Source organism: Candoia aspera, chromosome 2, assembly GCF_035149785.1.
Source record: "Candoia aspera isolate rCanAsp1 chromosome 2, rCanAsp1.hap2, whole genome shotgun sequence".
In the NCBI taxonomy this organism is placed as follows: domain Eukaryota; kingdom Metazoa; phylum Chordata; class Lepidosauria; order Squamata; family Boidae; genus Candoia; species Candoia aspera.
Window position 1 is genome coordinate 88,546,858 of NC_086154.1, and position 24,403 is coordinate 88,571,260.

The 24,403-nt window shown below is 40.9% G+C and overlaps 1 protein-coding gene across 1 annotated transcript; it reads left to right on the forward strand.

Moving 5' to 3' along the window:
- The first annotated feature begins 206 nt into the window (after positions 1-206).
- GRPEL2 (GrpE like 2, mitochondrial) lies at positions 207-17,658 on the forward strand. Its single transcript, XM_063292411.1, has 4 exons — positions 207-378; positions 7,412-7,568; positions 12,464-12,545; positions 14,670-17,658. The coding sequence occupies exons 1-4, from the start codon at positions 293-295 to the stop codon at positions 15,035-15,037; spliced, it is 693 nt and encodes a 230-aa protein (XP_063148481.1). The 5' UTR covers positions 207-292; the 3' UTR covers positions 15,038-17,658.
- Positions 17,659-24,403: the final 6,745 nt, after the last annotated feature.

Below are 24,403 nucleotides of genomic sequence, written 5' to 3' on the forward strand. Positions count from 1 at the left end.
TCCTATTACATGGTTGAAGAGATAGCACACCTGTAGAATTTCTGCCTGCCACAATAGAGGTAACGCCCTACCCCAGACACCGCTTGCCCCCCTCCAACCTCACAAATTCCCTCCTTCCCACGCGATTCGCGCCCCAAAGGCGGAGCATTCTCATAGCGCGAGGACTGGCGGGAGTTGCAGTCTGCGGTTTATCAAGGGCGCGGTGGCTGCCGGTTGTTGTAGTCGTGTGTCCTTCCTCCTATTTTCTCCAGTGGGCGCCGCGGTCAGCATCGCTCAGTCTGGCGGCGACGGTATGGCAGCGGGCTGGTCTGTGCGAGCGGCGCGGAGTTGCTTGAGTCCTTTGCTCCAGTTGAATTACCCTCAGTTCCACTCCAACAGGTACGGCCCAGTCATTCTTTTATCAGTCGCCGGTGGCTTTCTGGCTGGTGCTCCTCCATCATGCGGGCTCTTGCGCTGGGAAGGACGGGCCAGTCGCTTTTTCTTGTCCGCCTGCTGAGCGCTAGTTTGCAGAGCGGGTCCCCGAAGCAGTGCCCTTTCGGAAGATGTCCTGATTTAAAGCGTTTCACCTTGGGTGCCCCCTGCGGAGAATCACGAGGCGATGCGGGAGCCGCCGCCGCCTGCCTCCCAGATTCCCCCGCTGTAGTATCGTCGCCTGTGCTCAGGAGTAGCATCCAGCCATTAGCACCAAGAGGGGGCGCGTCCTGGCTCCCGTGTGCATCTTTTGCAGAGCGGCAGTTTCCCGAGAATTTGGGCTAACTTGTGGGTTTCCTCCTCCTCTGCAGAGAAAGAAAAATGCAGGCAGCTGGTGGACTTGCGTCGTCTGGGCGGCGCTGAAATGCTGCTGGAGCTCCTAAGACAGCCTTTCTTGAGATGGATGCAAAGATCGGCAGTCGCCAGCTTAAGAGAAAGCTGTGCTCGGCCCATCTTTTCAATCGGGCGAAAGAGCCATTTTGCCCGGTGTGGGTGGGGAGGAAGCATGGAGGAGGCATTCGTTTCTGAGTAATTCCCTGCGGTTTACGAGCCAGAACTGAGCATATCTGAAGCCAGAAATAGAGGTGGCCCCAGCCTCACTCTCCCGCCCACCTGCTCTTTTCATCTTTCTTTCTCTTGTTCTTCCCTCCGCACAGACTTGTTTCTACTCGCCTACTTCAAGTCATCTGCCTTCTATTTTACAGTCCCTAATTTTCAGGTTCCCCTCCCCCACTCCGGTATTTGTGCTCCGAGGCTCCCTGAATGCGGGAGAAATCCTTCCAAAAAGTAGCGGCTGCGGGGAGGGCATTTTCAGTGAGAAGACCAGTTTCTCTGCCACATGTCTTCATTTCTGCAATAGAGTTGCGCAGTTGTTTCCAAGTTTTCTGAGCAACTCCCAAACCGAATGCAATATTGAAATATATTACACAGGTTTAAACCTGTTACAATAAGGCATAGATTTTAAAAGTGAGTGGACCAAGCTTATAAAGATATTCATGCCCAAGTAAGTGATGTTTGCAGGCAAATGCCTCTGAATATGCTGATTAGTGTAGCCACTGTGGTATCCTTCATAGAGCCACCTAATCTCTTTTGTTGCCATTCCAGTTTGGGGTATCTCTTTAACTGTACATAGTACTCCAAAGTTAAAATTAATTGATCAAGATAAATATTTAAAATAACAGTTGATTTCACAAGCATTAACATTAGAATAACATGGACAAAACTTCCTGTTTCTTCTGAAACTTGAATAGCTATACTGTAAAAACCACTGAGTAGAGTTTCTGGTGAATTCTTTGATGATATTGTGGGAGTGTGTTTATTACTGAATAAGAGCATTTTTGGTTTTGTGTATGTACTTTTGCAGGAGAGTATTAGTAATATACAATGTTCATTTCAGATGTTCTCTGATGGTGAAATGTTTCTGACTGCAAATGGCCTTAATGCAGAGATAAAGTGGGGGTGGGGTGGGGCTAGAATATCAGGACTCATGGCTGGAAGTAGTAGATTTTCTCTCTGAAGCAGTTTTGAAATCAAAATTCATAATCAAAATATTTAAAACACTGCTAATGGTCAACCTGATTTTTTTTTTAAGTTCCAATAGTTGGACTTAAATAGGTACTGAGTTTGTTCAGGTCGGTTCAGACACTGCATATTTTCCAGCAGCTCCACTGTTCTGCAGGTGACTGGCATTGGTAGGCAAGCTATGCATATTAATGTAGAATATAATCTGTAACTGAGAAGACATAGCAGCTTTTGCTCACTGCTGACTTGTAGTGCCATCCAACTATCTTCAACAAAATTATATTGGTATGAAATTTGCTATCCCTGTTGCTGATGCCTTTCCTGCCTCTATTCCCCCAGTTTCACCTGAGTTCCCTCCAAACTAATGGATGATAAAACTTGGAAGATTTTAAACACTTTGAGGCTATCCTTGGATGATGTCAGAATAAGAGGAGCATGCTGCTCTTTAACCCAGATGCTGCTAAGGATGACTAACTCCTGTCTAGCTCATGGGATGGGTACTAGGTAAAGGCAAGGCCATGGAGTCATGGCAGAAAGAAGATGTTGCAGGGTCATATTTGTGTCATTGTTAACTACAAGTGGGGAAAATTCCTGTGTAAAATATATACACCTTGCATAGGTTCTATGCATGGACACACAGATGAATAAACCAAGTAGAAAAAAGACAACTTTCTGACATGCAAGTAAATGATTTCACAGTAACTTAATAGTTAAACATTGAACTTCCTTCTTGAACTTAGCAAAGCATTGGCAAATAACCAGCATGTGATAGATCTGTGTCAACTGTGCAAACATCTGTGTTATAGAAGACATGTGCATTCCTTAGAACCTTAGATTTCAACACCATTTTTACTGCTCTGAGTGTGTGTTATTCAACTTTACTCTGAGGATATTCACCTCAAAGTATTAAGTATACTATCTTCTGGAGGCAATTTCTGAAAGATAAAAAGCTTTCTTCCACTTACTCATCCCCACTGTATGTCTGATGGCAGAATGCCTAAAGCAAGGCCTCTAGAACAGAATTCCTGGGCAGGCTCATACAGAGGGAACCAACTGTTGAAATTTTAGCTTTGGATTTTTTAAATTCAGAAGATCAAAAATTCACCATCCTCCATTGAACCCCAAACTAAATGGGTTGCTAATATTTAGAAGCTTCCAATCAGAACTAACAGCTGTATTGGACCAGCTGAGGCTTTTGAGTTGTTTTCAAAGGCAGTCTCACATAGAACATAGTACTGTACAGGAATCTGGTCTGGAATTGGAAGTGATTAGCCTTCCAATGGTAATTAAAAACACAAGAGTACCCATTGTGGTTTGATGTTTTGGAATATCTGACTTGATACTCGGACAAAGTAATTTCTCAGACTCAGTTGAAGAGAGTGGTTCTACTCTAGCTATTGTCATTCAGGCCAGTCCCTTAAGAATTGCCTTCCTTCCTTACTCTTTTCTTGTAACTAAGGTTCACACCCAGGGCTCAGATAAGTAGTGCAACTTGATCTGAATATTTCACCATTTAGACATGTCCTGATGTGTAAGCTTGGGTAAAGACACAAGGCAGCTCTTTTCTGTATAAAGTATTTTCAGAATCTGGCCGTAAAGACTGAAAGTTGTTTACATGAAGTAGCAGGACGTTTTATAAATTAAGTGAGTGTGTGTTGCACTGCAGAATTTACTGAGCTGTTAAAAGAGAGTGCATGTCTAGACAGTGATTTGCTTTATGTAAGTTTTTGGCAAAGACTCATTCAAACACACTGTCATGCAATAAACAGCATGTGCAGTTATGTTCAGATATAAACAACCAAGGAGAAAATGTAAGCATTTAAAGGGCAGCTTGTTTTAGACAGGAGATTTATGAGCTGTTCTGAATGTTTGCGAACGTTTTTTAAGCTTGTATCCTCTGTGTGGCTGCCTCACTAATCTAAGCCTCATTCAGGTCTTTGCCTGAATCTGTGGAGAAGAAATGTGACTGCACATACAGTTCTGACCTGCTCTTCTCGAGCCTTCCTGCCTTCAAGTGAAACAGCTGAAGGGAGGCCTTTGTGCTGAGTGGAGATCATTCAAGTAATCTGGAACCCTACTTACCTGCTATTAATTTGGCAGGTAAGGCTTCGAGTTCTAGTTGATTTAATCACTGTTGATTTGGCAAAAATGCTAATTGCAGCTTAAAATTTACCTTCTGGGGCAGACAGAAAAAATTAAAAAGGCAAAATATTGCCTAGTGGTCTCCCATCCAAGTACTAACCAAGCTCAACCCTGCTTAGATTCCCAAGTCCAGATACAGTCAGCTGGTTGGTTCCCTTCTGGCAGGCAAACCATTGCAATTTCTGTTGCTCAACCCTGGGTCCACCCTGTCAAAAAGGCTGAAAACATGCCACTGAATTTCAGTGGCGAATTGCCTGTTTTCAGCAGATGTTTAAAACGTGTGATAGATGCAAAATTTCATCTTTAAGGGACTCTATATTTTTGTCTATCCAGCCTTGAACTGAGGTAAGTAACTAACATGAAAGTAAAACTAATGGGTGGGCTTCAGAAAGTTTTATGTTGTATGAAACCACCCATCTAAGCCGTACCCATTCTTTTAGCAATGTACTATATATCACTGTTTTTTCTGTTAATCTCAAAAGAAAATCCCTATTGTGTCCATGGAGGCTTACTCATGTACAGGTAGTCCTCATTTAGCAACCACAGTTGGGACTGGCAACTTGGTTGTTAAGTGAGGTGGTCGCTAAGTGAAACTGACTGCTTATGATCTATCTTCAGCTTTCCTTTGCTCTACAGACCTGCAAAGGCTGTAAATGTGAGGATTGGTTGCAAAGTTACTTTTTCATCACTGTTATAACTGCAAACAGTCGCTGTATGAGGCAGTCACTAAACAAGGACTATCTGTAATAAATGGGTATACAACTGCATTCTTGATAAAGATTGTCTGTAGGAGTTACCACCCTAAGAGACTCCTAGAGAAAGTCTCGCACTTCCTTTGAGTTCCTGATTATTTTTTAAAAACTAGTTTTGATATACATTGAAGGGTGTCATACAATTGGCCTCTTGACAGTAAGGATGTCAGTAAGAAGCATCTTGCTGGATCAAAAGAAGAATCTGGGTTGCCCAACGCCCTGTTTGGTCAACCAAGCTGGACATTAGGGCAATAGCCTTCTTTTCCATAGCAACAGGTATATGGTCTGTGATACTGAAAGATCATCACCAGTACACAATTCCTTTTCCTGTTCTGTTTGTTCAAACCCTATCCACAAATCTGTCAGATTATGATTTTCTCATCCTGTGCAATTCATTTTATCAATCTTACCTAAAGCTATATTTGCACTTTTAATCCTCATTCTCCAACTGAGTAATTTTGGAGCTTTTTGATTCCCAAATAATTGTCATCAACAAACTTGGCTACCGTATTGCTCAGCTCTAGTTTCCAATCCTTTATAAGCAAGTCCAAAAGCACCAGCCTCGATACAAATCCTTAGAAAATTCCATGGTTTGATCTCTCCACTTATTACTGCACTTGGCTTTTTATTCTCTGATCACTTTTTAAATTTATTTCATTAAATGTATTATGGCTGCCCACTCCAGTAGACTCTGGGCAGCTTACAAAATCCAAAAACACCATTAAAACAATTAAAAACATAAAAATCAGAGAACAAAATGTGAAAGCCCAAACTAAAGACAGGGCCCCCACAAACACCCTAACCTCAGGTCTGGGAGCAAAGTCAGGTCTTAAGGGCTTTCCGGATTCCCAGGAAAGTAGGAGCCATACATATCATGGGAGGGGGGAGTGCTCTTCCGGAGGGCAGGGGCAGTGACAGAGAAGACACACTTCCTTGGTCCCACAAGATGGCCACGTTTAAATGAGGGGGCCTGGAGCACACCCACTTCACCAGAATGTACCAGGTAGGCACCACCCATTGGAGATAGGCAGTTCCTCAGACAACCAGGCCCTAGGCCTTGAAAGGCATTATCGATAACATCCAGCACTTGGAATTGCACATGGAAGCCAACTGGCAACCAATGCAACTTGGGTAGCAGTGGTGACACATGGGCATAGTGAAGAGTGCTCATTACTGCTTATACTGCTGCATTTTGAACCAGCTGTAGCTCATGGATGGTTTTCAGGAGCAGCCCCATGTAGAGTCCATAGTATAGAGTATAACTATGTGTCTGTATGGGGGGGATGTAACCTTCACTTGTGTAATTTTTTGTTTTTGAGAAGTTTTTTTTTCTTTTTTTTGTTTAAAAAATGGCTGGAGTGGAGAAATAAAATCAGTGAAATCCTAAAAGCAGGTGGGGCTAGCTGGAAGTCTGAACTACATTCTTCATTAACACAACCTGTCAGAGGGCTTTAGTAAGAATCCATTGCCCCACCCTACCCTACCCTACCCTACCCTAACCCACTGTCATTAGCTGAATTGCTTAAAACATTATCGTGAGCTGAGGTGGTATCTAAGCATCTAAAAGATAATTGGGGAAACTAAAATTGGAATTCCAAATGGCATTAGCACATATAATTAAATGCCTGTATGACTAGTTACTATGAGGATTTCCACGTGGCTTCAGCTGATAATTAATTAACTGTGGGCTCAGAGCCTTTTCATAACTGCATGTGCTTCTACACATAGAAACAGTGGCAGAACTGGAGTTTTCCTCACCAAAGACAAAGTTGTAGGTTTTTGTTCAGGAGTTGATCACTCAGGGTTTGTATATTGAGCTTTACTTTCTGGGCAAAACCAGTTTGTATGTCTAAAACTGCTGCAGCTATTTCTCAGATGAGTGGATTCACCTCTGGTGAACAACAAAGTACATAGTTGACTGTTGTGTTACATAGGATTTTGCTAGAAAAATAAACCAAAGGATTCTATAATTCTAATTAGCATAGAAAATAGATGCGTGCTCTGAGTTTCCATTCTGTTGATCATATACAGTAGCATATTCTTAGCTCATAGTGTAATTGTAAAAATTACCTTGTGTTGTAAATGATGGGCTCTCTCCTTGCTTATCAGCCAGTTGCTTTCTTGTGTTACGTTTTGTGCCTAAGTCTACAAGGTGCTAGATAGAAAAAAGCTATCATAATAGATAATGTCCTATGCCTGTAGATAATCACGGTCCTATCTGTAAGTCAGGGACACCTGAATCAAGTTTCCAAGCTATGTAGAAACTTCCTAGCTATGTGAAAACTATCATTTTTGGATCTTATTCTGTGAATAAGTCCATTTTCTGTTGGCAAAAAAAAAAGTGAACAAAAATATCCCTACCTTGTAGCCCAGTGCTAAGGCTAGATTCCTTGATACAAACCAAAAATGTTGCAACCCCACCCCCCCAGCTGTTAATTGAATTTTTATTTTAAAAATAAAGATGAAATAGATAGATTTTTGCATGTGTACATTTCTCTACAGTTTTGGTCCTTGTATCGTTTCAGAGGTTTGCTCTTTGCCTTCAGTACTGCTGCTCAACAAAAAAGCACAGGAGACGATTGTGGCCCAGAAGATCCTCAGAATGAATCTAGACAGACCTTGAATGGGAACAGTTTAGAGCACAAGGCCATCAAGCTAGAAGAACAACTCCGTGTCTTAACAGTACGTAACTTGGTTTGAGCATCTGAAATAAGAGACCCACACATCTAAATTTCTGTGCATTTTCTTAAAGGTTCAGCCCTATAGCCTATATAATGTAATTCTTTTTTAATCTGTGGGATCATATACAGTGTTTATCAATGGTTAAAGCTTAATAGTGCTGCATCTATCAAATTGCAACTGAAATTGAACATGATTTAGAAATCCATTATTCCAAATAAAATAACCAAAAAAGAGCAGTTTGGCAACATCCAGCCTCTCATGCCATGGTGGGAGTGAACCCACTTGATATGGATGATGGAGAGCAAGATGATGGAGAGATGAAGGATACTGAGGTCCAGGAAGAGAGAGTAGTAAACAACTGGTATCTCCTACATAGGGAGCCTTGATGAGATTATGGCAGTCCTAAATGTCTGAATTAGTGGTGATGAAAAAGGGAGGAAAGGCTTTTTTTGACCCTAATGAACAATGGCCAGGCAAGACCATGGAGCAGCACTGTGAAGCATCCACACTGGGAACTGGGGCAGCAGCTGTCTTCCATTCTTGACAGAGCTTCAGTAGTATGAACATTTGATGTCATCACAGACATGCAAGTAGAAGCCAAGCATTTAGTGGAGGGCATAATAAACTGCTTACAGCAGAAGAACTCAGTGATGGGTCAGCCCTCAAGGTTGACGAGATCAGGGAAAAGACTCAGAAAATGATTAGAGCTGTACTTTATTGAGATAGGCTATTGTAACAGAATCTTGCAAGCCTCTTCTTAATTTGCGATGTGTTGCTGGGCTCCAAACTTTATGTATCTCAGTCTTTGGATCAGCTGACTCAGCCCGCACCCGTGTCTCCTCAGGTGCACGCTCTTCAGCTAATTCTTGGGGTGCAGGCTGAAGCTCAATCTGTCAAGCTCTTCAACTTCTGCATCTCAAGACTCAGACTGATCCCTAACAAGAAGGCTGTCAGCACCTGATCATTTGGGCATTCACACAATCACAGTCAGAAGGCTGGGATTCCTTTAATTGTTTTAATGAAGCATAATGAACGGTGATGTCCTAACAGTCAGGAAAAATGCTGAGACGAGGAATAGGTCTCTAGTGTTTTATTACTGCTACATTAGACAGAAAATCCTAACAAACTGAAGAAGCATGGGAAAACCCAGACAGATAAACCCCAAAAGTCAAGGCGGGTCTGTTCTGTGTCTCTTTGAATGGCTGCTCAACTCCTCACTACTATGCATGTGTTTTCCTCCCTGGATAGGGGCCCCCTCCTGCTCACCATCAGTGCTCATGACAGGTACAGAAGGCAAGCTGCGAATAAAGAGTTCCTGCTCAAATCTAACTTTAAAAACTACATTCCCTTAGATAGTGCCCTTTCCCATGAAACCATGTCACCCCCCCTCCCATCCAGATGGTATTCCTGGCATATCTCAACACCGTGTCCTTGATGTCTGCCATAGCCATAATAAACCACTTCACACTCTAACTTCACACCCCCTCCCATCTGGTGACATGGAGTCCATTCCTTGGAGAAGGAAATTATAGTAGATGCTCCGATAAGGGGTTTTGTAAAACCTTTGATTGCAGGGATCTGACAAAGGCAGCAGAGGGCACTAACACCCTGGTGACGTCATGACCAAAAGGACTACTCTTTGCCCTCCGGTTTTTTTCCTTTGTTACCCAAGATGGTGTGCAAAGGCAGTTACCCAAAGCACACTTGATTCTAATAACCTTGGGCCCAGAGACCATAGCTTTGTGCCATGGTGGAGATGAGAGGAATACCAGTGGTATCTTTCAGAACATCTGGATATTCTGTCTCAAGCTGCTGGTCCAGAGTAGCTACAACTTTGTGCCTGGAAAGTGAATAAGAGCAGTTGCTGGACATGGATCATCCATATTTGTGGTAAAACCATCTTGGCCACCAGATAACCTGCTCCAAGAAAGGTGATACAGAAGACAGAAACTTGTGGCACTGTCAACATGGGTTCCTTAAGTATTGAGTTTCCTACAGCCTGGAGAGAGGGCTGTGCTGCATAGATAGGCATCTGCTTTAGGCTGTGTTTTCTTGGATGAACAAAGGGCACTGCTTATCTGGAAAAAGGCCTTTCTGATAGCTGTAACCTCAGCTTGGCAGGTTGGGAAGTTAAGGGCACCCTTGGTTATCAATGCATTTCATGACCAAGTAATTCTGAGGTTAGATCCTTCATACTGAAGGTCAATTCCCAGATTCCACCAAGCACTAGAGATTGTGCTTCTCAACCTCAGTCCAAATCCAGCCAACCCTATAAAACATACCTGGCTAGAACTAAATGTGTGCAAGACTCTAAGAATCTACCTAATCATATGGTGGAGGACAAAAGTGCTAACACTTTATCTCCTACAAAGTTTCCCACTCTACATTTAGCAGTCAAGTTGGAGAAAGCATTGCCCTGGTGAATACAGCCAGTGAGAGACTGTCTCCTTCCTTCCTCCATAGCACGTTCTGAAAGAGACACAGCTACCTAGGTGGAACTCTCTAATTTTATAAAACATAAAATAAGTAAATTCAACTTATTTCACGCTGAGTGCTATAAATTGTTACTGGGAATATTGCTGTAGTATGTCCTTTTCCAGTCAGGTGTGTCTCCAGTGATCAAGAACAGTAGTTGAGTTTTCTCTGTAGTACCTCTCTGATCACTGTAAGATGGAACTGACAATCCCACCCTATTTAGAACAGAAGATTAGAAAACCAAGCAACTTCAGGGTTGGGATATGAGCTACCTGTCTTTCACTAACAGTTACACATTATTCTTCCATTCCCGTGTGTCTTACCAGTTTTGTTATAGTGGAATATACAATAGAGGAGGAATTGAACCACACTCAGCTGAAGTCAATACATGTGACTGAAGGGAGGGGATTTCCTTCATGGGACAAGAAGAAGTCTTAAGTCCAGCTTCTAGCTAGAAGAGGTGGAGTTAACCTTTTCTTGTCCAGGTCATCTTCCAGTGACTTACTCCGTGGTAAGTCCAACTACTGTTATTGGTCAGTAAGTGAAGAAGAAGTCTGCAGAGTTTAAAGTTGCCTTCGAGTCTAGCTCACCTGGTGACTTACAGGACACTTCCATGCAGGTTTCTTGGCATGATAAAGAAGTGGTTTCCCATATCTGCCTTTTAGGATTTTTATTTTATTTTCCGCTCTCCCCATCCCCTCCACTTTTCTTGCTCATAGTCTTGGCATTCTCAAGTAGAGTTCCCAGCTCTGCTTAGCTTTCTAGATCATCCATCCATACTATTTGCTGAGGCTGCTGTAATATCTTTTGAAGAACTTTGCTATCTAATACCTTGGCAAATAACATTTTTTCTTGTGCACATTTTATCACAGATTATAAGAAACAATTTATGTAAGAGTGCCTGTTTTCTCATTTTCCCAATGTTGTTGTTGCTGTTGTGTTGCATAAGCATATATTGATCTATGTCAGTAGTTCTTGAACATTTTGATCTCAGGACCCCTTTACATTCTTAAAAATGATTGAGGACCCCAAGGAGCTTTGGTCTCTGTGGGTTATATCTATTGATATTTACTGTATTAAAAATTAAAACTGAGAAATTTTAAAATATTTATTTGACTTTGTAGAGCCCCTGAATGGGTCTCTGAAATGGTCCTTTTACCTCTTTCTTGTTTATGAATAAAGTGGCAGGGCTGAGCCCATAGGATGAAAAGTTGGAAGTTTTAACCCATATCTTCCAAAAGCCTCCAGATCTTCACACCCTAGCTTTTCTTCCACGTTGGTATGGGGGTTGGTAGTTCTTGCTACCACCACCTATCTTCCAGGGTGTGCTTCACCTAGTGTCATCCCCCCTAAGCCCAACATGCAAGAGATAGTGACCCCACACCCTATGTTATTTTCTGGCAAATTAAAAGGAGAAAAAAACATGAAATGATTTCTATATCTCCACTTCCTGCCTCTAGAGCATTCATGTATATGGCTCAAATCAAGGCATCCTTCTCTGTCCTTTGGTTTAGGAGATAGATCAATCTTACAAGAGAGAAAATTAAGCCTTGTTAAAGAAAAATGGAAAAGAGAAGTAAAAATCCTTTAATTAGTCAGAAGCAAGCATTCAGTGGCAAATGAGATAAAAGTGGTTCATATCTCAGGTAGCAACTTAAAAGGAACTTCCATAGCAAAGCTCTGGTAGATGATAAGGTGATGCTGTTCTATTTAGAGCTAACTGCTGCAAAGAGGGTCCAAACTGCAAACAACACAGAATTACTGAACTTGTGCAGAGACAGTAAACACCAGAGAAAATAAATGTACCCAATAAAAATAAATCATCTTATGCAGAATTTCTAGCTGAGCTTGTTACCTATTTCCTAGGACAACCTAATGCCTCAAGCTAAAGTTCCCTTCTCGCTTGTCTGGATTTCTTCCAGCTTATTGCAAATTGTAGCGTTTCATTAGAGGTTTTTGCTGCTCCTTAGCCATGATGCTTGGCTATTTCCTACCTGCAGTTTTAAAAAGAACAAAAGCCTGGAAAAGGGGGGGTTGTGGGGAAGAACCTGGAGAGGGAAGGGTTGGGGGGAATCTCTTCTTTTGCTATATGCTAAAGTAAGCATCTCTCCTCAGGAGGATCCTGCTTAAGGCAGGGTTGTGCATTCCCTATCTGGGAATCAAGCTGTCACTCTTGTGAATGCCACGTGGCATCCCACCAGGGGAAGTGGAGATTGAAGGGCAGTAGATATCAAGATAGTATTTGCTAACCTGGCTGCTATGCCAGCATTTTTTTCCCATAAATAACAAATCGATTGCCTACGAGTAAGTTGTCTGACCAATCTGCATTAAATATTCTTTGCAGCACTATAGAAAGCTCATCCTGTTACTTGGATTAGAACTCTTTAGTCTGACTCTGCTTCTGCTTCTTCTGAATGTAGGAACGGTACCAGAGAGCCTTAACGGATTCTGAAAATGTCAGGCGGAGAACACAAAAGTTTGTTGAGGATGCTAAGATTTTTGGTAAGTACACAGATGCCAGTGTTGTGCCAGAACAGAGCTTGTTGCAGTGCTGCCTGTATGTCAGTAGTATTTGTTATGGCTGTGCACCCTTTGAAAATGATTTGTAAGAAATGCTTTGGACTTCACATGAGCCCAGCATCTCTCCTGTTCATTGAAAGAGTCCAGCAATTTTCTGGCTTCTGCGTGAGCCTGAAAAAAAGATGCCACTAGTTTAGATAATCCATCCTTAAAGTTAAGGTGGCTCATAATATTTATTCCACAACAGTTTACAGTGTCAGGTGAAACAAAACAATAAGATACACAGTAAAGCAACTTAATGGTTAAAAACGAAAGCTGCAGTGAAAACACCATCCCAGTGTAGTGTGATGGTTAAAGTATTGGAGTAGATATGGAGAGGCCTAAGTTCGAGTTCTCTGTCAATGGTGGGAGCCTGTTGGGTATCTTTGGTCCAGTTAGTCCCTCTCAGCCCAACCTACCTCACAGGACTACTGTTGTGAGAAAACTGGAAGAGAGTGCTGTGTTCACAGTCTGTGCTTCTGGATGAAAGAGAGAATATAAATTTAATGCATGAAAAAGTAAAATATAGTATGTTAGTGCTTAAAATATAGCTCATGAAGCTGCCTGAAAGCATAAAAATGTCTTAACCCTATGTTAAATTATAACAGAATCTCTACTTGGGGAGGTTGTTTCATAACTTGGTCACCACAAATGAAACACCTCTCTCCTGTGCCCCTCCTCATTTATTAAATTTCTATCCTGACTTTCCTTCATATATAAGACTCCCCCTTCCAATTTCCCTGCAATAATCCTGAGAGTTATTGACTGGCTCTACATCACTCAGTGGGCTTCCATAGCTGAGGAAAGATGTGACCCTGTGTCTTCCAAGCCTGAGTCCAACATTGTAATGGGAAGTGAGTGTTGGGGGATAGGAGGTCCCCCTGCTATCCGAATGGCTAGTACAAGAGAGTTGTTTAGGGGATAGTTAGATGGATCCATGGGTATACTGAGAAAGTCCCCCAGTGAGTTTCCATGCCTGAGGGTGGACATGAATCTTGATCTTCCAACACCATAACCACTATACCACACATAACAGGATGGGCAACTCCTAGCCTATTTATGAGTACCATAGACTTTCCTTAGTTTGAACTCCCACACCAGTGAGATAAAGCTGTTATCATATATCATGCCCTCATACTAGAAGTTCCAAGATGACACCACCCCAGAGGGGGGGACTATTTCAGTATATATTCCTGTGGTTTTATACACTTTTGACCACCAATAAGGACAAAACCAATTATACATTGACTCCTGGTGGTCAGTAATGTATAAAATCATAGCCCGTATGTGTGCTCCATGAGCTTGGTTGCAAGTTCCCTGGCACTCCATGATTGCACCACCAAAATTCAGCAGCTAAATGGTTCTGTTCAGCGGTGTAGTTTTACTACCATTTCAACCCTTAAATTCCCCAAAAGCATCCCAAAGTTGAAGGCATTGAAATTCAGGTATTTTATTGCCAAAATTCCATTGTATAATTTCAGAGCATGGGGGGCAAAGAGTATGGGATTGGTTATGAATGGGATTTGTTTATTGCTTAGAAGATACCCTTCTCCCATTCCTAAATTTGGGGGTGGAGCAAAAACAAAAAATTCAGTTTATCAAGAGAGTGTATTGTGGCCCCTGTCCCAGGCAAAGTTGACAGCTCCTGAACTATGGGTAACTTTTGGATGAGATCATTTGGGGATTGGGGGTCAAAGGTCAGTGATATGCCCATGAGGCACAATTTTATTGCTCTATATTACTAAATAAAATGGAGTATAAAACAATTGAGTTGAATCAGTAGTGACCTGGAGATGACAATAAAGTGAAACTTAAGTCAAAAGAAGACAGAGTTGCTATGACTGAACAGTTTCTTACATGTTAAAAGAAATATATTCTACTGATGCAAACATATATAATACCTGGATTGTGCAGTTTTGGTGGAAGCATCAGATCAAATCAGTGGAAACACTGCTGTCCCTGAAGTCCAGGGAAGTCCTTCTATTTTAGACAAGTCAGGATTCCAAAATGTTTTTATCCTCCTGAACTATCATTATCCTGACTTTTTGCTTATCTGTATGTCTGCAGGCATCCAGAGTTTTTGTAGAGATCTGGTAGAAGTAGCAGATATCCTGAAGACAACCTTGGAGAGTGTTGTGGAAGAAAACAATGATCCAACTCTGACCCTGAATAAGATCTGTGAAGGCCTGACTCTTATAGAAGTCAAACTACAAAGCATCTTTACTAAGCATGGCCTGCAAAAAATGAACCCCATTGGTGGCAGATATGACCCCTATGATCATGAAATAGTGTGTCATGTGCCAGCAGAGGATATGCAACCAGGCACTGTGGCTTTAGTGACTCTGGATGGCTATAAACTTCATGGCCGCACAATCAGACATGCACACGTAGGTGTGGCAGTAGAATCTCATCAATGTGATGAACCTGCACCTTAGTAATTGGGATCCTATGAACTTATTTCTTTTGTTGACATCATTACTGCTGCTTTATTTATTAAGCCACACTGGTATGATTTGCTGGTCTGTCAGGATTGGCGTGATAATTTGGCCTTCTCTTTCAAGATGTGGTTATTGAATGTTAGTTTTTCCTATTGTGTAAAGATTCTTTCAGTTGTTTCACAAATGTAAGAAGTGCTGTCCCCTTTTCTGTTAATTTCAAGCCTGCATTAAATTCTTCAATGGTAGAAAGAGAAAAAGGAATGTAGGATGCATTCCAACAATGCACAGCTTTCCTTTTCTTTCACCTTTATGCCTCAGATCTCCATCAGATCTCAACCTTCCAATCAGATTTGGGAAGATAGAAGGCTGCAGGAGAATAAGAAATCTGTTCCAGTGTCTGATGCGCATAGGATGCAACTCTTAGTGTTTTAAGAAAGGAAAGGAAATGTGTTTTGGTCAGGGTAGAGCACATGGTTTGGGTACAAATGGTTCCAGGTTTTATCTCTGGCATCTTCAGTAAAACAGACTCCAGCCTGATATCCTGGAAAGTTATAGATAGAATTGAGCTATGTGGACCTAGCTTTGCATCAGGGAGCTTCCTGTATTCACTAAAAATGATCTGAAAGTTAGAGCTCAATAGAAGAACAGAGTTTTGCTGGATCAGACCAAGGACCTATCTACTATAGCAGCATTTTCTCCCACTGTGTTCAATGAGAAATTCATAAGCTGCTCAGTGGCCACCAACTTTTTTCTGTGGGAAGTTGCTATGTTCTTCTGCCTGTTTTGGTTGCCTTTCTCTTCACAATTAGCAGCTCCACAATACATTTTTTAAATGCAGTGACTAGTACTGTGTTCCAAATGTTACAGCATCATAGATTTGCATAAAGATATCAAGGAGCATTCTAATTTTCATTCCCGTTACTAATAATCTCCATTATAATATTTTCCACTGTTGCTGCATGCTTGGTTGCCATTGTCCTCTAGCTATCTACGATACACCAAAGATTGCAATCTTTTTTATATTATTATTTTATTTTAATTGCCTTGAATCATCTGATTTGGCCATTTCATTGTTCCTAAATGCTTAGAAACAAATGACAAGAGTGATCTTTGAGGACTCTACTACATACATTGGTCCATTATAAGAAATGGTTATTCTTGCACTTTGCTTATTGTTCTCTTAAGCAGTTTTACTCAGGAATAGACCTATTGAAAAGTCAGTCAATAAAAATCCCATTGATTTTAATAGGTCTATTCAAAGAATGACTAAATCTGGATCCTGTTCTCTGAAAGAAGCCTTGCCTCCAAGATTTATTTTCAATTTGCTTATTAATCATAATCATTATAATTTCCTAATCTGTGGTGTACATTTCATCTGAGCTTTTTCAGTTTACAGTAACCCAGAGGCATTCTTATTTGGATCTCTTCATTTTTTTCCATTTCTCATTTTTTACTCATGTGATATTTGAGATGTTTTCCTTAAGCAGTGCAGGACTTCTTTAATGATTTTTCACCTTTAAATATATGGAAGACGGTAGCTCTGTGGTTCTTTTACAGTCAGCCAATGACATGTTTTGGAGAAGATTCTAGGTACCACTTAACCACTTAAGTCCAAGACTGCCTTCCTGCTGAGCCATTCTGTTTCCAGCTGTTCTTGGGCAGTTGTGTTTTGACATGACCTGAGAATGCATGCACCATGCCTGTGTGGCTTGAAGCTTCAACAATTTTCCTTTTGAATGCTTCCTAGATTTGGTTTTGCATCTCAAAATTCCCCTGAGTGCTTTGGCCAGTAAAAGAGTATTCTCAATGCTAAATTATTGTGAAAACTGATGCTTAAATAATTGTTGTTTTCTGGAACTTTTCAAGAAGCTGCTTTCAAGTGGGATATGATATTTGTCTATCTTACAAGAATGCTTTGGCTAGTTAAAAATTATAAAACATTTTGAAGATGAACATCTCTTTGGGTACTGAGTAATAAGGTGGAGTTTATTATGCCCATCCAAATAATTTATGGGGCTGTTTTGCTCTAAATTCATTTTGAATTTGGTCTTCTGCATTATGACCTGGCTATTCCACCAAACCCACAAATTCTCCATCGAGGTATTCCACATTTCATAAAATGGCTTAATATAATAAAAGGTCCTCTAAATGCTTACAGTGTTTTAAAGTGGGAAGAGTCAATACCTGATATAAAGCACATGTTTTGCATGGAACAGGTCAGTTCATCAAGCTGAAGAATCTCTCGTAACTATGTTGTGAAAAATCTTCCTTAGGGACTATGTACTGTACTATCTAACTTGCAATGACTGGATTAGATGAACCAGTGAACAGCAGTATAAGGATGATTCCTGGACTGTTAAACTGCAAATAATCTGCCACAATTTTCCAGTGTGGCTTGACATGTTATCACCAGTGATGGAAGAGGCTGAATAGTATAGGCCTTTTTTGTGTGTTTTTTCAGCTTTGAAATAATTAATATGCAGATGCTGTTGTGAGCAATATTAATTTAGAAATGATTAGATACCTGTTTTGTGTTTAATTTAGTCATTTTTTTTAGAAATAATAAAACAGTCATAGAACCACTGAGTAAATTCAATAAAATTAATGATCAAGTCTGAGGATGTGAGCTTTGACAGAAAATGGGGAACTGGCTTTATGCTAGTATAGAGTAAGCTAGTATAATTCAGCAAAAAAATACTTGGGAGTAGAAGCTGTAATGAAATGTTGTTGAATCTGTGCTGCTTATATCTTGATAAACCAGAGTCCTTGCTATTTTCCTAGAGAAACACTCTTGAATAGCAGACGGATATGATTAAAAAAATTCAGCTGATTGGTAGGTGAGACTAGGGGCAAATTAATGAATGGGTGGGCCTTTTACAAGTTCTATGAGGTAGACCAAGTCAGGAAACGGACTCCACAGGAAGGCTAGAACTATAGTTAAATGAAATAGGTTATAGTAACAGAATCTTGCAAGTGCTTTACCTCCCCTCCCTCTTATATCCCCGTGAATCAGGGAGGAGCCTGCCTGAGTCTCTTCTGGATACTATCTTCCTTCCCAAGACTTAAGGAATGTTTCGGCCCTCTGCTTACATAATAGTTCTTTTTCCCTCAGGATCATTTCCCTGATTCTCTAAGCTGGTAGAGAGGTTATCAAGGTGAAGCTTGGTAACAGCCTTTTCAGACAGGGCACCTGAATATCCTTTGCTCCAAAGGGAGGGAAAAGTACTATGGATTTTATGCAGCAAAGCATTGTGCTGGGTGTATGGTGCTTTTAGAAGGATTAGGTGTTTTGTAGGCTAAAGCTAGCCAAATCATGGCCTTTCGACTGAATAAAGCCAATGTTATGCAGCAGGAAGTACATTTGGGGTTACCCTTTCATTTGGGTGAAGTTGAATGAAGAAAGGATCTGCTTCAAGTGCAAGATGATTGGGAGAGGACAACCATCAAAGGACACGGTTGTGCATAGAATATGGTCAGTCATGGTCTCTGCCCAGAGGGGTGGTGAGGGAAGCCATCCCAGGAGGGTTAACTACTAAAAAACATACCTAACAGTCCAGCAGTTTATCTACAATGGGGGAAGTGTATATTCGATGAACGGATGCTTTGGCCAGCTATAATGATGTTATAAATCTGGATCAAGTAGATTTGCAATAGTTTGGCAAGTATTTCTGACTCCCCGAACTTACCGTACAATGACAGAGCTTGAGATTAAGGGGGAAAAAGAAATGGATTTCTAAATAGGAAAACTGAATAGTCTACGGAGAACAAGACAACACCTTCCTTCAATTCCACTGTTTTTATTTCCATAGTCACAGCAAGTGGCTGTGCCTAATTGCCCCGACTAATAGATACATAAATCCTAAGCAGGGCCACACCAAGAATATTTGGGTGGGAGACCATCAAAACAATTCCAGTTGTCAGCTACACTGGGAAGTTGGACAAATGGTCTGAAAAGTGATAACAACCCATTTCCTTATTGTTGCCAGGAAATGAACACATTCATGGAGTTGTCAGGAGTAAAGCTTAATTTATAGGGGTATTAATCTCTCAGCAGAATTAATGGATGTAGGGAAAGAGCATGTGGAAGTTGTTTAAAACAGAAGGAAAAATTGTGTTATGCAGTGCAAGGAAGTGTGTGGAGTAACGTAGTGCAAAGTATGAAAAATGATGAATGAGAAAAAAATGCACATAAGAGAATGATCGGTGCAGAAAATGAGGAATGAGAAAACTGCATTATATGTAGAGAGAGTAAGATGGTTACAAAGAAGGTAGTTAACCATTCCAAAGCAAGGAATGGTTAAGATTAAAAGGGGCAGAGAAATGCAGAATTATATTCATAGAAATAAATTATTTTGGGGGAGGGGGAGATGATTTAGCAGAGTGAATGTAATTTAAATAAGGACTTCCAGGGAAGAAATGAACTGAAGATGGCTCCTCAAAAAGTGGAGCCAATGGCCACAGTGGAATGAAGAGCCAGCAAGTAGACTAACTCTTGGTAATGCCTCTCTGGACAAGGAATAACTCCAGAGAGTTATTCCTTGCAAACAAACTGCAAGACAGTGGTCTCCAGCGGGGTTAGAGCTCTGGGAGATGAGGGAATAGCCATCTTGCTCAACCCACAGTCGGCGCCTTTAAGGACGCTGGGTTCACATACTTACTTTTCTAATCAGTTTCAGAAATTGCTTGTTAACTGCTTTTCAGCTAGTAGGAACCCCTGGATCAACAAGTTTTCCAGCACTGGGTGAGTTTCCTTCAATCCTTAGTGAACGAAGTTTTAAATACAAGTTTAAGGATTTAATTTCTTTTTCTGGAATAAGCAGCAAAAGGATGATTAAAACTTTGATTTTAGAAAGTTACAAAGGGACTAAGGGTCCAGATAAATTTGAATATGATTTTGGAATTAATTATAAAGAATTCTTCCTGTGGGAAAATGCTTTTGTTTTGAATTCTTAAAAAAAAAAGACTTTAAAAATTGGACACTAGAGGGAACTAGAAGGAACGAAAGATTACAATTAAAGGAGAAGAACATACACAGAATGCAGCAAAATATTTTAACATTGGACATATTGAAGGATATTTTTGAACAATGGACCCAGAAGTTAATTTTAAGAGTGTTTGCCTCTATAGATAAATTGTGTTTAAAAGATGTTATGGAAGAGGAACAAGTATTACTGGACATGATTAAGACTGATTTGAAAGTGGATTTTAAAATGACAGGCTACAAGAATGACATGGAAGAAGATGCTACACTGGACTTACAAAAGAAACTGGCTGACGTCTTAATAATTAAAAGGGATATACAAATAAAAAAACAAAAGAGTGACCTGGATAATTTTCTGATATTGGATGTACAAAAGAGACTTGTTAAAGCTTTGAAGAATTTTGTGAGAAGGGACAAAGAAAAAAATGAAAAGAAATCAAGTTCTAGGAAATTTGAAGGGACTAAAAATCAAGATTGTTAGAAGTAAAAGGAAGGAATATAAAGTTGGTTTATTTGATCAGGGTTAAAATAGATAGGCTGTTATCTCTGGTAATTCTTAATGGACTTTTCCTAACATCAGGACTGAAATGAGGCTTTATGGATTTGTTTATAGATAAGAGATGGGATATAGGAAGAAGAGATCCTTTGTTGTATTTTAAGAGAAGGTGATAAATTACTAAAATTGTTTATACTTGTGTTGGAGGGGGAAGCCACTTTATTTTATTTTTCTTTACTATATTGTTTTTTTTTCTATTTTTTCCAATTTTTCTTTTCTGCACTTTCTATTATTTCTTTTTATTCTTTTATATTTTTAGTTTTTATTGTAAATTGTAATCTTTAATAAAATTACTATTAAAAATAGAATTTAAGTATAAGTGATTAAGTGATTTGGGACGAACACTGGAAGAAGAATAGTGATATGTTAAGTGGAATTGAAATAAGTGCTACATAAGTTAGTGCCCAAGGAAAAAAATGATGAAAAGGAAGTCCTAGATGCTGTGCAACGCCACAGGAGCAATATTAAAACATGGATATACTGTAGTTTGCTCATTGAATGCCTGTGGTCCGTAAGAGTGTGAAAACTGCATATATGTGTTTACTGTTTCTCTGCACAAAGGGAAATGTAGTGGTGGCAAGTACATGAACTGCAGTGGGATCCAAGCATTTTGCAGAATTTTAATCAAAAGGATACAAGAGGAAAGAATGAGCAAAATTTCAGAACCCAGGGCAGCTTTATATAGGGAGGTGCCAAGCAGATTTCTGTTCTTCAGCATACTGTAATGTATGAGTGTGAGAAAGAAACAATTGTATAATTGTTGATTTAGAGAAAGTATGATAAAATGAATGAGCTTGAATTGTGAAATGTTTTGTGTGAATATGGAGTGAAAGATTGGTTGCTGCTTGTGATACGAGAGGTGCAGGATGGAAGGAAAGCACGCGTGAAAATAAAGCACGCAAGAGAATATTTAGCAAGTGGCTTAACACAGAGTAAAGCGCAGTGTGTGACGTTCTCTCGTTTATCCAGGAATGCTGGTGGAGATATCTGAGGTGTGTGTGTTGGAGAAGTGAACTTGTGTGTACTTTTGTATGCAGATGACACAATGCTGTTTGCTGAGAGTCCAAATGATTTGCAGTTACAAAGATGGATCCAGCGAGGAACATGGAACTGAAAATCTGTTTATGGAAGACCAAGGTCATTGAGTAAACAATTACACGTTTCACATAAATGGTGAAAACCTAGAGCAAGGAGGTACATTTGTGTACCTTGTCGGAAAGTTTCTGAAGACCGGACAACGGATCAAAAGAACTTTTAAAATGCTGGTAGAAACGTATTGGGCGGCATGTGGTTTGTTCTGAGGAACGAATGTTTGTCCAAAGAAGCAAAAATGGCCGTGCATAACAGCACGCTTCAACCCATCTAATTCTGCGGAGGTGAGAGTTGGATATATACTATATCAGGAGAAATGGAAAAGTTGGGTGCAGCTAGAATAAAGTATTTAAGAACTCTGTGTTGTAAACCAAGAAGAGAATGTTGTTGGTATAAATAAGATGTAGCTCTTTCCTTTTTTTTTTTTCCTTTCCCCCTTTCTTTCCTCTTTCCTTTTCTTATGCTATGCCTTCATCTGTTTGGCTCCTGTTTTGCACTTTGTGTAATATCACTTAACCAAAAGGGAATAGTGTGATAGCTATATATGCGTCTGTAGAGATTACTTATATCCCACTTTTCAAGGTACAAATCCTACCAAGGCAGTTCACAAATACATCAAGAATCATACAAGTAACATTCGTGGTATTTTAAAAAACAATTCCAGGGCAAAAGCCCTGGTGGGGCCAGAGGGAGCTCTGGAGCAGGATCCTGGGCAGGCTTCACTTCTCTCCCTTCCTCTTACTGGCTGTGTCCACCCAGTAGACTAACCTATGGGCACTATAAGTATGGGTTGGATTTGCATGAACATCAGACAGTAAACTATAAACCCTGCTGGGTTTACACAATATATGAGGGTAGAACCAGTTTGGTTAATTTCCAGTTCAGCCTGATGTGGTTAAGTATGCTGTGCATATACAGCCTGCCCACCCCAATGCACCTTACACAGTATGCACCTAGCTAGCTGGCTTTGCATGGGAGGCTTAAAATGGTATATCGTCTCTTGAGTCAAGCTTGATTCTGATGACTACGCTGGCATATCCATGCTGCGTTTTTTTACGGCAACATAGAAGTGGATTGCTTCAGCTGTCTTCGGGGATTTCTTGCAGCTTCACAGATTTCCAGGTCTGATGTCTCTGAACTAATCAACTCCAACCCAGCTTATTTAGTTACAGGTAGTCTTCACTTAACAACAGCAATTGGGAACGGAATTTCTGTTTCTAAGTGACACAGTCTTAAGCATGATGTCACATGACTACACTGCTTAGCAATGGAAATTTTGGCACTCCCGGTTGTCATTAAGCAAATCACTATGGGTCATTAAGTGAGGACGTCATGTGGTCGCCATTTGCAACCTTTTGCTTCCTTTCCCATTGACTTTGCTTGTAGGAAGCTGGCAAAGTAAGTTGCAAATGGTAATCATGTGACTGGGTACACTGCACCAGCCATAAGTATGAGGACCAGTCATAACTAAGTTTGAATGGTTGCTAAACGAATGGTCGTTAAACAAGGACCTTCTGTATTTATTTTATTTATTTAAATTGATTGGCTGCCCAACTCTAGTGGACTCTGGGCCACACACAAAACTAAAAAAGACATAAAAACAGCTAAAGATATTAAATCGACCCGGACTAAAATGCTCTAATAACAAAATCCACAAAACAAAACAGAGGCCATTGAACAAAGAACAAACATCAACCCCAGGCCTGGGACCAAAGCCAGGTTTTCAGAACTTTCTGGAACCCCAGGAGAGAGGGCACCATCCTTATCTCTGGGGGGATGATGTTCCAGAGAGTGGGGGCCACAACAGAGAAGGCATGCTCCCTCCGTCCCACAAGATGGCAGTGTTTAATGGAGGGAACCTGGAGCACACCCACTCTGCTGGAACAGACTGGGTGAGCAGAAATGATTGCGGACAAGCACTCTGTTATTCAGGAATCCAACTTAGCTTTTTCAACCAAGGTCAGCTTAGTGTTGTCACTACCTGCAGATCTGGCAGGCTCACCTGTGCAATGTTTCACTCAAAGAATCAGTGTTCTGGGTTCAATGACACTGAACCATACACCTCCGATTTTATGATTCCCACACCACAGCTGAGATGTGGCGGCTAATTTGTGGTTCATCAGTGTGTCGGGCGAATGCATTGTACATTGGGTGAATGCTGGATTTAAGTAAAAAAACACAAGCCAGGTTCTTCAAGCACTCCCTGACCTTGTGCACTTTTGCAGAAAAATCTCCGGAGACAGACAAGAGCATCTCTTCCCTTTCAGAATCAGTCGCTTCCTGGAAAGCTGCGATCTGCGGTGCAAACCCAAAAGAGTCCCCCCCAACCCCCAGGATTAACTTGTATGGGCGCGTGGATATTTTACTATAAATGGCCCATTAACGTTAACCTTGGAAAGCAGGACAAGGGTATGGCGATGAGAACCAGGGATTTTGCAACCGGCGAACGAGGCAACTTCCGGAGGCGTATTTGACAGAAAATTGAAGTTCGGGGTGTGGGTGAAAGCACATCTCACCTATTGGCGTCTCAGGACTTCCTGCAAGGGGCGCTCGGACTGGAGCGAGCGAGAGGACGCCACCTCCTCCGCTAGAAAAGGACCGCCCCCTTTAAAGAGACCGTCTCGCTCACTGTCGCTGCCTGCGGCCCGCCACGGGAAGGTCAAAAAGGCCGCGGGAGGCGCAGCCAATGATCAGCTGCCTCTTCTAGACAACTTCTCTCCCACTATCTCGCGAA